This window comes from Lepisma saccharinum, chromosome 2 (assembly GCF_977018435.1).
Source record: "Lepisma saccharinum chromosome 2, izLepSacc3.1, whole genome shotgun sequence".
NCBI lineage: Eukaryota > Metazoa > Arthropoda > Insecta > Zygentoma > Lepismatidae > Lepisma > Lepisma saccharinum.
Genome location: NC_139230.1, coordinates 15,082,621 through 15,099,855, shown reverse-complemented (window position 1 = coordinate 15,099,855; position 17,235 = coordinate 15,082,621). Strand labels below are relative to the sequence as shown.

Sequence of the window (17,235 nt, the reverse complement as noted above, 5' to 3'; positions counted from 1 at the left end):
ACACTTCTAAGCCACATAATATTACAATGCTAACATCAGTTGCATGCTTCATGTACAGTTGTGTCCGACGTGCATAAATACGTAACAACAGAAATATTAATGCATGGAAAGACAGAAGTGGGTTAGTGAGGACACATAGGTATGTATTTGTTAGTTACAAAAGTGACCACTAGACCAAAAGTGAACATGGCACTGCTTCAACTGTTACGTATTTAGGTGCATGAGGGACAACTGTACAACAACGAGCTGATCGTAGAAGACAAGAAAGAACATTTTGCACACATGATCAGTATAATTTATGGTGGATTTCATACCTTTAAGACAGTTAAAGGGTTGGGGATAGGTGCACACCATGTTACAGAAAACGGCATGCCTAACAGAAGGTTAAAGAACATTTCACATGTGACAAACACCATGTGGCACATGTCATGTGCAATGAACTAATCAACAGAAACATTTGGGCCATGGCTGCAAGACAGGCTAGGCTGCACAAGGCTCCACTAAATTGGTGAAATATGTGCCACATGTCTCTTTGGTGTGCAATCTCCCTAACACAACACAGAAAACTACATCCCTTATTAGCTCTCTTTAAGCACTATCAAGACTACAATAAGGATAAATATATTTAAAAATATAAACAAAATTATTAATATAATGTAATATTCTTTATTACAAATATACAAACTTCAGTACACCACACTTTGGATGAAGTGTATCACATGATGTTATTGACTAATGCCCCTAGCTGAAGTTGAATAGACTGCATCAATCATCACACCTGAGAGCACTGTATTATGCTTCTGAACCAAACACATATGACCAGAAATAAAAAATAGAACTAAATATAACCACTTTTGGATCTCCCATGCCATGAATTCTGAATAACATGGAGAATACACGTCAACATAAAATATACTAATGTGGGTTGCATAGTTCGTCTGCCCAATTTGGTTTCACAATAATTTTTATGAGATTTCTGTCTTTCAACTTACGGTTGAAAGTGGAATAAGACTATATACATACATCAAGATTTAAATATATAATCATAATTTCTTTATAAACTTGATTAATATCTTATTTACATAATATATTCTCAAAATTTTCTGGGTATAGGTGATGAGGAGACATGATCATAACATTGCACAACACAAACAATTTATAAAGTAATGACAACTTATTGTCATTAAGAGCAACGAGATCAAATTTTCATACATATCACAAATTAAATGAACTGTCCACACAGGTATTTAATGGTGGCTTATTTTGTACATGTTATGTGTACAGTTCCTTTATGTATGTAATTAGATTTACCTTCATTTTTGGTTTACATGACGCATACAGCAAAATGCATGTCTATGAGACATACATTTGCACACAACAGCACACTAATGATGTTTTTAACAATACACACCCAACACAATCATACTGATCCCAAATGGGAAAATAAATCTATCATATAAGAGTATTTGATACATATATTCTCACTTGCTTTAAAAGATAAAGCTTCTTTTTCTGCTTAGCATTCTCCTTACATGATACACAAAAACTATGGCTTAAAACAACTTCTTCTTTTAGAAATATACATATGTGTGTGTGTATATATACATATACAATTTTATAGATGTGTGCGAGTACCTGTATGTAAGCATGTGCAATTATAATCATTTAAAAACAACATGCACACACATACATACATGCGCTCACACCTTCAAATCATAACCACTCAATACTGTTAATATTCTCACTGGGCGAGTGGATAAAACTTGCCTATTTCAGAAACACTGCTTTCGTCAAACAGACAACTGGTCGCGTTACTGACACTCCTTTGTACATGGTTTCTCCATAAACCTTGGCACATAATTAAGTCCAGACTCCAATATGTAGAATCTAATGTGGCTGTTGGAGAACTGGCATTTATTTATCCAGGTACACCAGTAGAACAGTCCATATCACAGACAGTCCATGGTTTCCCATGGCAGGATTTCAACCCTCACCGGGCTTGACTAAAGGCAATAGAACCACCTTCAGATCCATGAGCAAACACGGGATATGACAAAGTAGTATTCAATAAATCGTTGTGTTGCTCCAGCGAATTCTGAGCATAATGAAGCACCAATGATTTAAGGGACGAATATATATTGTATGGTTCGGCAAACCCAAAGCCCCGTTCTGTTTTGTAAATGATGCAGTGATTAACTGTTCCATTGCACCTGCAACATGTAAAAAGGAAACAATTAGTTGTGATACACATTTAATTTATTTAAGCATGATTGTAATGAATTCTATATCATACAGAAGTTGAGAAATTAGAAAAATGTTACTCAGCATGCCTTTATGGCCAACATGTTAGTATTTGGGCCAAGCCGATACCATATTGAGCACATCCTTACTGATTCCTACTGATACTGATTAGGGGTGGCCAAATCAGGATAAAGTTTGATTTGTTCTTTTAAGTCCACTTTATGCATATAAAGGCTAATCGAGACTGGACCTGCAGTTTAAAGTGGAATCCGAACCACTGTGCATCCACCGGACATGAAACCCAGGACCTCCTTGATTACAAGGCACTACGCCATCAGGGAGGCCCAAATTTGGATAAAGTTTTATCCAAATATCAGATATTCTGATGTATGGATTATTCCGATATTCAGATTATCCGAAATATCCATTCATCTGAATGTGTGCATTATCCAGACAGTTTTATCGTTTATCTGTTTTACGGACTATCCACATATTCTTTTATTTGTAATTTTTGTATTTCACTGTACGGATTTTCTACAAACCCTCCATTAATTGATTTTGTGTTTTAAGTCCACTTTATGCACAGTAAGGCTAATTGGGACTGGACCTACAGTTTACAGTTGGATCCGACCCAATATGAGCACCCTATAAACCCTTCATCAAATCTGTTCTATCCGGATTTTGTGGCCATCCCTAATACTGCAATGCTTACAACTTGTAAGAATTAAAAGTTGTTCAAAATATTGATTAACATTTGTGGGTGAGTACCAGTATTCCACTCCAATTATAAGCTTTAAAATATTAAAAAATTACATCACAATATAAAACAACCTGTCATTTAAACATGAAATACAGGTTTTTTCATGCAATATTGGCTCAAAATGAATGGAAATTTTGAAGTTCCATAATAGTTAACTTTGCAAAAGCGTTGCAAGGCTATTTGCAGATGCCACAAACAATCAAAATGCCAGAAAGTACTGGCCAGTGTCAGTAAATAACATGCAACCAATACATCGGCTCAGCCTTAGTTAATAATATGCCATTAAAGTGTCACAGCCAAGAAATGAAGTAAGTTGATTGTTGCTATGGTCACATGACATAAAAGAGGTTGGTTAAGCTCCCAAAATCTTGATGCCAAAGGGTTCAAGGGAAGTACAGAAGCAGAAATAAAGAAAGTTTTACCCCGGAAAAGATTGAAACCTGTCAAGAGTACTTCCCAATACTCCAAGCAGGAGGAGTGAGGAGAGAACATAGATCAGGGCTAGGTTTAATAAATTTCCTATATATTTGTGTGTTAGCCACCTCTCCCCCATGGCCAAATCCTAGTTGTAATGATGGGAACATTGATTTACCTCCTTCTCTAATAAATAAAATATCTTGGATATTCCTCAGCAATAAAAACTCAAAAGGGAGTTAATTAACTTGTCACGACATACATTAACATGAGTGGGAGAATTTGTTTCCATTTCTCAACTCTTCATAGACACGGAAATAAAATTTTATGCTATATAAATTGTATCAGTTTTACTGAGTATCTAAATATATTAATTTTCATTTTCATACAAAGGAAAATTTGGAAAATAATAATAATAATAATAGATGAATGACTCGAGCAAAAATTAATCTGTACTCTATGGGTATCGGCCAATATAGGCATATCGGTGTATCGGTAAAATTACCGATTATTTTACCGATCTGATATATCGATACATATCTGATAATTTAGTGCAAAATTCTGCCATTTTGTTGCAATTTTTATGAATAATCTCCATGCACTACTTTCTAAAAAAAATTAAATGTCTAAATATGGAATATCTTTTGCACTGGCGTCACATTGAAACACACTTTTATTAAGGAGGTCAATGAACCTTTCAGATCGGTAGAATATCGGTTATCGGTAAATTTTATATCGACCCATCCCTAGATTTTAGCAATGGAATTTCTTGTTAAAGAAGTGAACGTATATGTTGGTTTTTCTGTCACTTTTCTACCTCTCTGGATTAATGATAAAGTGATGATGGAACAAACAAAGAAAATTCATGCCCTACCAGGATCCATGCAGGCTTTCATAGCACATTATGCTAACCTTTCCACCCCAAGGCCCAGCTTGTGTTCACGTATAGTAACAATATGAGGCATTTCGTGGGCTCACATGATATACACAGAAATATACAATTCTAAAAATATACACACAAAATTTAAAAAACAAGGTAGAATGGAGCAAATCAATGATGCTTACATAATTGAAAGTGCATATTGTCCAGTTCGACTAGGCCGTACAAGAAAGGTTCCATTTGGTTTTCCAGCTAAATGATGTTCCGCTTCCCCTCGAGAACATTCTTTTAGCAGCCATGTTGACTCATCTTGGTGTGGCAAGCTGTCAAGATCTGCTTCAGTTTCGAAGTCTTTCACAGATGCAGCGAGGAGCTGATTTATTTTGTGTTGCTTTATTCCCCGCCCTTTGAGCCATCTGCAACGAAAGGGAAATAAATGGTAAGTGTGTTGTCCTGCCTTGTACAAAATATGCACAATAGAGATAACCATAGGGAATGAAAGGGTGAAATAAATGTATAAATGTTTACGGTTAGTCATAATATCACACAATTACGGTCTTGTACTAAAAAATTTCTGCAGCATTTTGTTCCATACCAATAATGGTTCATTTGCTGAATGTGAAGTTCAGAAAAGACAAATCAAGTGAATGAGGAGTTCTTATTATGAAACTGAATTTTCTATTATCTCTGACCATCTTTGGCAGCAAACTCAAATTTGGAAATCAAAAATTTTGCATGAAAACGTCACAGTCAACTCTACTTACTTCTGATGTCGCTCTTTCAGCTTGAACAACTGGATGATCTCTGGTTTCAAATTGTTCATCTCTCGATCAAGAGACCGATTGAATGCAACTTGTGACTTCAAACTATCTTCGAGCTGTTCTCTGCTTTCTTTCAGGGCTATCAGTCTTGTTTTTAAAAGTTCATAGTTGTCTGTTAAGCTGCAAAGAAGAGGTACATTTTAACACACTTTTCATGATTTGAGGTCCTAGATCTACTAATGTTACATGCTATTATAATAACTTTTTTTTAACAACTAATTATGGGCATAAACGAAAATGTAAAATCTCACAGTTCCATCTTGTAATGCAGAGACAGATACTAACTGAAACACTAAGGTAACAAAATTTATCAGCATAAAACTTATTTCCAACTTCTACAATTTTTGGTTTAGACATTGCATTGCAGTGAATTATTATAAATACCTTCAAAATTTTTAGAGCTGACCACTTTCATCTTTATTAAATTTTACGACAAAATTGCTATTACAAACAAGGGAACAATCAAAGCAAGTTTCAGCATTCAGTTTAATTCTACATTTCAAAATGTTGCAGTGTACATAATTTTGAAAATATTTTCTTTAGAATTACCTCATTTTTTCAATATATTACTACTATACAAGTTTGAAGTTTTAAATTCAAATTTATCTCTGGTGCTTATACCATTTAAGAGAATTGTTCTTGATATTCTTTGTGAAGAGCTTACTTCATCCTATAAATATATTTTAACTAACTGTGTGTGTGGATTCTACTTAACTTCAGCAAGCAACCAGCTAATATTTCAATGTAACATACTTTTGTCGTAAGTTCTAAAAGTAACTGTAAAGTTAAGTTCTTACCTTTTCACTTCATGAGGTTGGGCCTCTTTGTGAAACTTCCCCTGAAGCTCTATTTGGTCCTCAAACATGATAACAGCTTCTTTAAATGCATCTAATGCTTGCCTCTTCAGGTTGATCTCTTGCAGTGTGTGCGAGAAGTTCTCGTAAAAATCATCATATGACTTGGTTTTTGAAATATAATCCTTGTTGATTTCCACCAACTTCTGAATAACCTTCTCAATATCTGTGTTACCAATCTCCTCGTCAACCTGAAAGATCAATTAATTATGAACTTAGTTGTTTTTATTTAGCACATAAGTAATAATTACATAATAATGATGTTCCTTCAATCCTTGAACATGTATATGTAAAAAGAAACTGACCAGTGCCATCTCTTGATGTTAAGTATAATAAAAAAAAACAATAGGGTAGCAAAGAGCTATCGAGCAGAGACAGACACCTGATGCAAAAGATCGTTGTTCATAAGACTGTGTGTTTTCACGTGTAATTCACAGTTCACTTATGCTTACGTTTATAAATACACTTATCGTCATTATGCATGTGTTTTCTTATCATAATATCAGTGGTAAAGGATTCAAAACCATCCGAAGCTGCAACAAACTAAAAAGTTAAAGTTTAGGTTTGTGCATGTTAAAAACACTTCTGTACTCCATACTAGCATCCATCATACAGTAATAGCCAATGTATGATAAAATTTTACAGTTGTATATATTCAATTTAATTAACTGCTTGCAAGTACGGATTTATTATTAGCAAACTAATCACATAACTGGCTTCAAACAAATATAAAATTAATATAACTTGCTGTACACATCCCTATTTATTTTAGACTTGGAAGAAAAGAGAAATAATTACCTGAAACCGAGATACTGGATACAACAGCTTGATGTCCAGTGTGGCATTATACTGAGCCAAAGAAACATTTCGGTAGAAGTTGACTAACTCCACTATAGAACTGAACTTGAACGGCTCCGAAAATCCATATTTCCCATTCCTATGGCAAATTTTGATAAGCTTGTTGGTCCCGCCTTTCCTTAAGGTTAATGTATATTCTCCACTCTTATTGGAAGCATTGCGAACCAAGAAGGTTCCATCTGGTGTGTCCACCAACTTCTCATTTACGTCCTCCCTAGAATAATAAAAACAACAACATTGTTAAGACAGGTCTAGTAGTAAACCAGCATACATGCCTTCAAATTCGATACATGTTTTCCACAAAGGTTACATCAAAAGTACAGGCTTACTAATAGTGACTATGTACTCATTCATAAATATCTGTTTCTAAAACACCAAATTAAAAGTTCAAAAGCTTACTCTTGTGCAGTCTTTACTGTTTACATTCAGCAAAGTACTTTTATAAAGTTCCACAATACTGAAACTAGCCGAACATATTTTTCAATGATTAATAACAACATAGTGGTAAGGTTGTTAAATGATGGTTCCAGAACATGTTTATTTGCACCTGTGGTGAAGAAAGATAAATAGAAAACTTTCAAAGGGATGGGGAAGGGGGGGGGGGGTAAATTAATAGATTTGTCTGGATCAATTTCTGCAGCCCACACTGTTCTTGATCCAAATTCAATGTAGTGTACATTTTTACTAACTTCAAGAGTAGGTATATATTAAATAAAATAAATTACATAGCTTTCGCATTTAACATCTAGCATGTTTCTCATGTTTGCATGAAAAAGCTTAATTATTCAAACTCTGAGAAAACTAACCTTGTGATATCTCCCCAGTACCATTCAGCATCCTGAAGACTGTGAGGCGAATCTTGGAAACCCAATTTCTCGAACTCCTGTTCAAAACCTGGAGGGTGGGGTCTGGAAACTTTACGAGGAGGCAATGCTGGTGCGGAGGCGAATTCTGGTAACTTTTCACCCCAGTCACCATGAAGCAGAAGCAGTTCCATTATGCGAATGTGTGCTTCAGTGTTATACACCACTTGTCTGTAACAAGAATTTGATGTATTATACGGAACACATAATAATGATGGAAATATTGTAATTCAAGTATTTGTATTATCTAAAATTATTCTTTATTATTTCTTTCATGCGCGATTTATTTTCAAATTGACCACCAAACCTTGACAAGCAATCTAGGATCTAAAATCAGTTAAAAAGTAGTATTTTAAATTTTCTTGTACTATAGCATCATTATTGTTGAACAAAATACAACACCAATTTTATGTTCCTGGAATTTACATTTTCACACAGTTATAGCTTCAATCTTGACGATCCCAGCACAGTAATATTTTACAAAATTTTCCTCATTTTACATTTTTTGCATTGAAAGTTTCCAAGCTACTTCCCCTGAAAAACAAATATTGAAGTTCCAAACTATGCTTCTCACATAGAAATTGTAACATATGACAACAATAAATAGAGTTGCCAACCTCCATGGCACAGTGATTAACACAGTGTGCTACAATGCCGGGTTTGAATCCCAGCCTGGGCATGAGTGTTCTTTGTGAGTGTCCCTTCATCAATTTCATCATATCATCACTCATCCTCATCTTCGGCATTAGCCAAAAGTGGTAGAAAAACAAAGTAAAATATCACAAATCGATCAACCAAAAAAATGGAATCTTATTTTTTTTAGGCACAAGTATTACACTTAAATAAAGAAAACACTAAACTACGCAATGAAGCAAATTAAACATTCACTTACATTATTCTTTCCCATGGAGGCCTCAAGAAAATATGGCACAACACTTGCACAAGAATGGTTGGTGGTTCTTTGTTGCCCCTTGCATGTTGAAGTTGGCAGATCCGACAAAAGTGAGCCAACAAGAAGTGAAGAGTTGATTTGTGGTGTTCAGGCAACTGCTGGGCTAACTGGTATAGGCACGATGCACACTGCTCATCATTGCGAATTCCTGGTTAAAATAAAATAAAAAATGCTGAATTCTGTCTAAAGGGATCATCTGAGATTATTTTCTAAAATCATTTTTATTTTTTTCTTGTAACCAATTTTGAACATCAGTGAGAAAAAGGAGTGTGAAGAACTTCTTCCTTCCATCAAATAAAAACAGTTTACATGATCCTTCCCAAGTGCCATGACATATGGTGAACTCGAAGATCTAAGTGTGACAAACCAGTAAATATTTCAATTTGGGGGAAAATAATGAACCAACTTCAAACTGTTACTTGGAAATGAACTCGTTTTCATTACCATGTAGAGTACCTGCTACCAGCAATACTACGCAAAATGAGATATGCTATCACACAAACACCTCAACTCTTTCACTTCTAAACACATTATCCCAGGATCAGAATGCAGCAATTTTGTTAGTAACAAAAACTAAACTATATACACTACTCACAAAAAATTTGGAATATTGTTACGTTAGACAATAGGTGACAAAAACACGGCCTTGGAATGCAACAACACATGGTATCTGTCTGGTGGATGTTCTAGTCTTGTAGCCGACATATGCCACCGTGCCTATCACCTATTGCCTAATATAATAATATTCCAAACTTGTTGTGCCTAATATAACAATATTCCAAACCTTTTGTGAGGATTATATAAAAATATTTTATGAAAGCCTATGTAATGTAAAATATGCAATATTTTGATTTTTCCTTGTTAAAATCTGTGATGTTGGTTAATATGACAGTTAGGTCTGATCTCCCACAATAAATGTTGTTTTTTTGGATCATTTGTAATAGTTTTTAGGTTTGTATTTAAATCATTCTGAATGCTTCTCTTATGGTCTTGCATAAAGAATTTAACTTGGAAGCACAAAATATTTTCTTGCACCATGATTTAATACTGATTCTGAAAGTTCTTTGCAAAATGATATAACAGACTTTAACATATTCGGTATTATACTTACTAGATGCTTCTAGGAACCTATCATACCACTGCACTGGTATCACTGGATCTGGCAGTTCACGTAGGAACTTTTTGAGGGCACTTGCAATACAATGGGGTTCATAGTTTGAAAGCTCAACGTTGCCCATATCTAAAAAATAGAAGCAAAATAGCACTTAACATCGATCTTATAAAGAAACAGATATGTTGTGATCTCAATATACTATATATACTATGAGGTTAGTTCAAACTGTTACATATGGTTTAGCAAACTGGTTTAAATTTCTCAATAGTTTCACACACACACACACACACCACATTCTTTTCTGTATGTTTCTAGTGTTTGTCAAATAACCAATAACTTTACCAATCTGATATATCTGTAAATGGTATGTAATTTAGTGCAAAATTCTGCACTTTTGTTGTTATTAAAAAAGAACTTATGCGTACACAGCTGAGTGGGAATCATTTCTTGAGTACATGCAAAATTATTGTATTTTTTTCATCCACCTTTCACTTTCTTAATTAAAAACATACTACATCTTGACCTATAAATTGTTACCAAATCAACAGCCTTGGAATGAAGGGAAGAGGCTTGTTGCAGATTAAATTCACTTGATAAACTGCCAACTTGAAAACATTGTAACCTCGATTTTACGTTTTTCAGGGGACCAAGCTGAAAAAACCTAAAAGGCGGGAAAATGTAAAATCGAGGCAAGATTTATAACATTTGGCTATGCTGGGACCATCCTGATTGAATGTAAAACAGGAAAATGTAAAATCCAGGAACGTAAAAACGGGGTTCCACTGTATTTAGCTTTCTCTTCATTTCTCACAAAAGCACTTACCTTCGTTAAATTTCTGCCGAAGTTCGGTCAACACTTCAGCTGGGGGAGACGTGCGATATACTCTGTACAGGTCAAGACTTTGGTCACTTTGTGCTCGTGCTTCTATTTCCTGTGTACACTGCATTACGATTAAAGGAGCTTGTCTCTCACTGGGTGAAAACTGAGAACATAATCCCAACCCGAAAACTGCAAGAAAACAATGGAAATATATAACCTCAAATTCAATGCACCTGCACATTTAAGTTTTCAGGTATTCTCTATAAAGGTATACCTCATACTCCCTTCCATGCATGAGTACGATGCACAGGACATGCAGTTCTGCACAGGTTCTTTTGCTTGTGGTCCCACTATGCAGGCACCACACAGTGCAAATATTTTAGTTCAACTGCAGAAACCATAAACATCCCTATTCCATGCACTATATAAAGCCCATACGACCAAAGAACAAACCCAGACGTCTGGTTTCCAAATGTGGGAGTTTCCACGTGCAAAGAGTGGTGTTGACCCCACATGATTTTTCCTCAGTCATAAACGTGCCTTCCACTATCAACATGTACCCTCCTTTGCAGTTCAGGCAGAGAGAGAAAATTGGAGACCCATTCGTTTGCTACGCTGCGGTGACCGTTAGGCTTAACTACAACTTGGCCTTGTCGGGGGTGCTTCGGAAACTTTTGCTGTCAGGCATAATTTTGTCAAAGCAGAATACCACAAGAATTTTCCCTCGCCAAGGCAACTGGACCAACCCGATTGGTTCATGTAACTTTTGACAGAAAACAAATAATTGAATTTCAAGTTAGTTCTTTGATCGCTCAGACTTCAGAATGAAATTTATTTGTTTGGTACATCAGAACTACTTCCGATAGTCTACAATTTTGTATAATTGACAAAATGGTACACTTAAAATTATGTTCACCTTAAGAGTTTTCCCTTCTATACTGTATTCATTACACAGTATTTAATATATATAGAACCAACAGCTGCATATAATATGGAGTGTTAGTCAAAATATCAACTAGATGTGAAACTTTCATTACCTGACTTGAACTGTAGTCTTGTAGGTCTATCCAATCCACCAGGCAAACAGGAGGGTAAACCAGTTGCTGTGCATGTACGATGAGCTATTAAACCACAATCTGCAACAAGATAAAACAGAAATTATACTTTTGCAATACGGCATCAAGAATTAATGCATTTTTATCTAGATCACAATTTGCACAAAGCTATCACCACTTAGAAAACTTTCCTTTAGAAACTCCTTACATCACATACTCTATTTTGATCATTACTTAATATTCTGAACTGCATTCCACATGAAAGTATGAAGAAACGAAATACATCTTGTACAAAATGAAGTAATGCAACATTACTTACCCTGACAAAGAAAACCTTGATGTAGAAGCCCCCGTAAGTATTTATTACATTTATCACATCGTTCCAAGGTGGAGAAACTATGTTCAACTAAGCGATGGGTCGAGTTTTCGCTGACTTCGTTGGTGTTGTTATCCTTTGCATCTTGTGGTCCTGTTCGTCTACACAGTTCATCAATGCACATAAGAATTGTCTTCTGGTGGAATTCATCTTTGATCCCCATACTCTGCAAGGAAAATAATAAATAATAAAAAAATATATAATAAATATATACATAGATACACAGTAATTTTTCCTAGTGCTACTCAACTACAAGGCATTCCGGCCCCATCCGAATCGGCAGCTATTGTCACCAAGAGCACCGTTCCACCCACAGTTGCAGGATTCAACTCACTGTAGCCCTGTGCTCAACAGTCATATTGCAACTTTCACTTTGTAGAGGCAACATTTACTCAATAAACAATGTAAAACTCAATGCTACTTGGGACATTTCATTGATAACACTGCATGTAGAAAAATTGTAAAAGAAGAAATCACATGCCACATTTTTAATATGAGTAGTAAATAGGTGGAAATCATTGTGATGTATGGCTGATGTCTGCCTTCTGATTCCACACTGTGCGTTTCTGCCCCAGAGTGTGTGTGGGGTGGGGGGTGACATTCTAAAGTCGTTTTCACGTTCAGAAGACACAATGGGCTCTTATGGGCAATGCTTTTCTTATGGCAAATACGAGCGCGCTGTTGTGAAATTTCTGGATTTACAAATTTAGCTTAAGTAAAATCGGTACCTGCAGTTTTGCAGGAAATTTTGTAGAGAATACGATGGTGAACACAAAAAACTGGTAACTTGCTTACATAATTTTAGATAAATTAAAAATGCAAATTTTCTGTGAAAACACAATTTTTACATTGTTTTCATTCCTAACGTTGAAACATGCCGTAAAATTGAAGCATCCATTATTTAAAAAATTGACACTGTTTTTTAATTGTCATAGGTGATGGTGGTACTCAGAATTTATCAATACTTTAAAGCATATTTGCATTAAAAAATATTCAAATAAAGTATGTGGAGATTTTTTATATTCGTGCAGTAGAAAATGTCGTTGCTGGCCATTTCTTGTTCTGTAATTCCAAGTAAAAACTTCCAGCGACAAAGTTGTGGAGAAAATAATGAAATTATTTTTTATAACCACTCAAAGGTTCCCAGAAATATTACTTCCATGCATTTGGAGTTCCTTTTTAATCCGAACTGCGCGCCAAGTAAGGAGTCGTTGTCTGGCCTCTTCTGGCTCACCACAGCATTCCGGCTAATCACCACCAAGTTTTCCAGTTGTTATTTTATTACCATTCAGTAAAAATATGAACTTCATGCAGTTTGTTATAATAGAATTGAAATTACTTAAATTTAATAATTGACAATTATTTCCAATGCTGCTGCTGTGAGCAACATTAGTGCTGTCCCAAATACACTGGCAACACTGTACGGTTTCTCCATAAGCGCCGTTGTCTCTTCTGAATGTGAAAACGACTTTAGCGCTGACATTTGGTGGGAAATGTGGCAACCGTACAGCAAGGTGGCACGTAGATTTGGATGCCTTCAACGGCACAAGAAAGCAATGGGAGAGAACAGAACGGAGTGCTTGCCAATACAGACATTGACTTATTCTCAGATAGGCTAATTGGGAATGGTGTTAACGTTTTATAGTGGGATCCGAATCCACTGTGCAATGTGTCTTCACTGGGTATCGAACCCAGGATTAGGATGACCAGACACATACATTAAAAAGAGGACAGTGCATGGCGAAAAAAAGAGGACACCACAAAAAAATCGCACCACATTTTCAATTATTACTCTTAACCCTAGTTTACCCAATGGAGGTGGAAAGGTGAGGGGGGAGGGGGTTGACTGGAATGGCATTCTGGTTTCATGAATATCTGGAACTCTACCATTCCACCTCATCACTGTCGTAATCGGAGATAAAAAACAGACAAGAGCATGATTACGAAAGTAAAGCGTTAGTTTGAGCAAATTTCCAATTTGAACGAAGGCTGTGCCGAACAAAATAATTTGGGGCAGAACTCGCATGGTAAATGTTTCTAAACCCATTCGGGACAGGACAAATTTGCAATTTCAGGATTGAAAATGTTCAAACTAGAGTGATATTTTTTTTTCTGGGAAAAAAAAAGACACAATGCAGAAAACATCAAGAATTTATCACTTTTTAAAAATGTCCATTTCGAATCCTGATCGGGACACTATTTTTTTCTTCTTCGTTAACCTATTTCCAAAACTAAATTAATATATTATGTAGTTTAGGTTGGGACAAGAAATATAATTTTATTGCCATGAACATTTCTGGCATGCTTTCTTCAACAGGGGAAAGTCACTGACTACTTTACATCCATAATTATTACAAACAAGTCTGAAATTGTACAATAAAAAATGACCCAGTTCCAATTCTCGATACACAGACCTTTAACTATTTACTTCTGGTGAAAATTAAGACTGATTACCTTGGGGGAGGGGGGAGAAGGTAATTATGGTGAATCCCTGCCTACAATTCAAAGTACCATTCAGTAATAAGACGGACCATCTACAAAAATTAGATCTAACTTGTGTACATTTTCTTGTGAAATGTACAACAAATTAACAATATTATTTATGCACATGTATACAAACAGATAGAAAACAGGCACAGTCAATAATACTTTATTCTAGAGCTTACCATGAGTTTGTCACGATCTAGGTGGATCAAATCTGCCCCTTTAATATCTTTGGATTTGAATACATCGGCATACCGATACAAATTTAGTGCTGCCATCCACTCGACCACATTGGCTGATGTCCATTCATTAATGGGCTGGAAGTAAAAGTTAAAATTCTATAGTTTTCCTTTCAACTGATTTACGTAAGACATTACAAAATATCAATGCATGACTTCAAAACACCAATAGCAAATTTTACACTTTATTCTAAACTTGTAAAGTGAAATGTAACTGTTTTCTTTCCTTAAGCGTTTGTATGTGAATGTACAATAATGACATAGCAGAAGAAGTATGTATGCATAATCGAATTCCCGACGAGGTTAATAATAAATTACGAAGTGCTTGTAATAGCAATATGACTGGAAAATTTAGTATTGTAATTCACTGGCCTTTCTTTGATAGTGATTAAGATTTTTTTAATCAATGCTACCAAGTAAAGTAAGCCTGTTTGTTGGCACTTTTCTGGGGGCTTCATAAATCCTCAACACGGTACACATTTACAATATTGTTTATCTCTTGCATATACCTTGCATGAAATAAATCTTGCACACTACAAGCTTGTTCTGTTCAAATGTTTGAATCTGGACTTCACTGATATTTACTAAATACAGTAACATCAGTAATGTGCACAATTCTGTGAGAAACGTTTTCTTTAATAGAGGAAAAGGTATAGGTTCTGAATGTTCATTGATTTTTTGCAAGTTTTATAAGAGCATTAGGAACTACTTTAGAATACTGGAAACAGTTGTGGGAGTAAGTTTCAAGGTTGGACAAACTACTTAGCACAGTTAAAAGCTTCACTAAGTATTACTTACCAGAGAAATTATGATTTGAAAAGTAGCTTAGACATGCAACCACACTTTGAAACGAGCAGCCACTCTTGTCTCTTTTGTGTCCGGGGGTTTCATGCTTGATTTTGAGTTGGTGTTTTAAGTCCACTTTATGGACAGTAAGGCTAATCGGGACTGAACCTACAGTTTAAAGTGGGATCCGAACCACTATGTTCCTCCACCCTGATGAGGTTTTGGAAGCATTTAGGGACGTTTTATTAATGCTAAGAGCCCTAAACCTAACCTAAAACCAAAAGCATTTAGTGACATAATAATGGAAGGGAACAATTGTTCTCAAGACAAGATGCAGTAATAATCACTAAAACTCTTAAGTATGTGTTAACAGACATAAATAGAAACCAAACCATGTAAAAAATGACTGCATACCATGATTAATTCTGAATTAAACAATCGGAACTTGGGCCCTGCTATAGTTCGCTATTGTAGAACAGAGTGTCTGGCAAGGTATTGTTCATCAACATAGCACGGTAAACGGCAATGTGATTACAACATAATTTGGGTTAATTCATACGCTATAGTTTCGCCGATCTCTGTACTGAAGTGGTTATCACAGAGCACTACAACGCCAGGGATCCCAGATTCGAATCCCGGCCTCGGTATGGGTGTCCTTTGTGACTATAACTTCATCATATCACCACCCACCCTTGTCGTCGAAGATTAGCGGAAGAAAAACGACGCAAAATATCAAAACTATAGTATTCGATATATGTTGTGTCCACAATTTTGCTGCATATCCCAATGAAACAAGGTATAAAAATACAGGTGGTCAAATCATTGGCCACCTCTAGCGATTGGGAAATATCGTGTGACGTAGTCTGGATGTCGCCATAAATTTGCACAAAACAACTGTCCCCCGAGTGTATTTTTTTCAAATAAGGTTTCTTTAAAGGATAATACAAAATAACTTAACGCATATGCGGGAAATAAACTACATACAATTGCCAAAATTCCACTTTGCTCATGCGTCATAAACGTTGTTAGTCACATTATAAATATACATTTCTTTATTTACATATGTATGGATTATAAATTCCATTTGGCAAAAAATAATTCAGATCTACAAACATGCAAGCACATGAAGACACATCTTGGGCATGCCTCTTTTAATAATTTGCTACATATTTGATGAAAGGAGTGCCTGACAGGGTAGTGTTATCAACAAGGCGTTTTACCGTTTGTTTAAAACAACACCGTAAATAGCCATTCGATGACAGCATTATTTTGGTTAATGCACTCTCCACAGTATTCGATGTATGTTGTGTCCAATTGTAGTTATTCCTCAAAATTTAAATTATGATTTCCCATGGACCATGTTGCTGCATACCCCCCATGAAACAAGGTGTAATTAATGCACAGTGGTGCAAAGGGATGAGCTCGTTGGACGCTCTTTGCGTTCGGGAATTATCGTGTGACGTAGGCTGATGTCATAAATTTGCACCGAACAACTGTTCGGAAGCTCCCCCCCCCTAAGGCTTTTTCGAGAATGACAGAATAAGTTAATGCACATGCAGGAAATTAACTACATAAAATTTTCAAAATTCCACCTTGCCACATGCATTGTAAACGCTGCCAGTGTTATATACCGGTATTTACTATTATTTATTTATATGAATGATACTTCCGATTTCGTAAATAATTTAAAAATCAGCAAACATGTCAACAAATTTCCA

The 17,235-nt window shown here is 35.6% G+C and overlaps 1 protein-coding gene across 5 annotated transcripts in view; it reads right to left on the bottom strand.

Annotated features, from left to right (window-relative positions):
• Positions 1–643: 643 nt before the first annotated feature.
• Positions 644–17,235, bottom strand: part of LOC145983923 (phosphatidylinositol 3-kinase regulatory subunit alpha-like) — a 521,211-nt gene continuing 504,619 nt past the window's right edge. For all 5 annotated transcript variants that reach the window (XM_083117077.1, XM_083117079.1, XM_083117078.1 and 2 more), the window contains 12 exons: positions 14,675–14,809; positions 11,952–12,174; positions 11,615–11,713; positions 10,581–10,766; positions 9,755–9,883; positions 8,584–8,791; positions 7,635–7,862; positions 6,769–7,042; positions 5,914–6,161; positions 5,060–5,236; positions 4,481–4,711; positions 644–2,210 (listed from right to left, as the gene is read on the bottom strand). In XM_083117077.1, the coding sequence (XP_082973203.1) occupies positions 1,991–2,210; positions 4,481–4,711; positions 5,060–5,236; positions 5,914–6,161; positions 6,769–7,042; positions 7,635–7,862; positions 8,584–8,791; positions 9,755–9,883; positions 10,581–10,766; positions 11,615–11,713; positions 11,952–12,174; positions 14,675–14,809 (2,358 nt within the window). In that variant the 3' untranslated portion in view covers positions 644–1,990. The remainder of the gene's footprint in view (positions 2,211–4,480; positions 4,712–5,059; positions 5,237–5,913; positions 6,162–6,768; positions 7,043–7,634; positions 7,863–8,583; positions 8,792–9,754; positions 9,884–10,580; positions 10,767–11,614; positions 11,714–11,951; positions 12,175–14,674; positions 14,810–17,235) is intronic.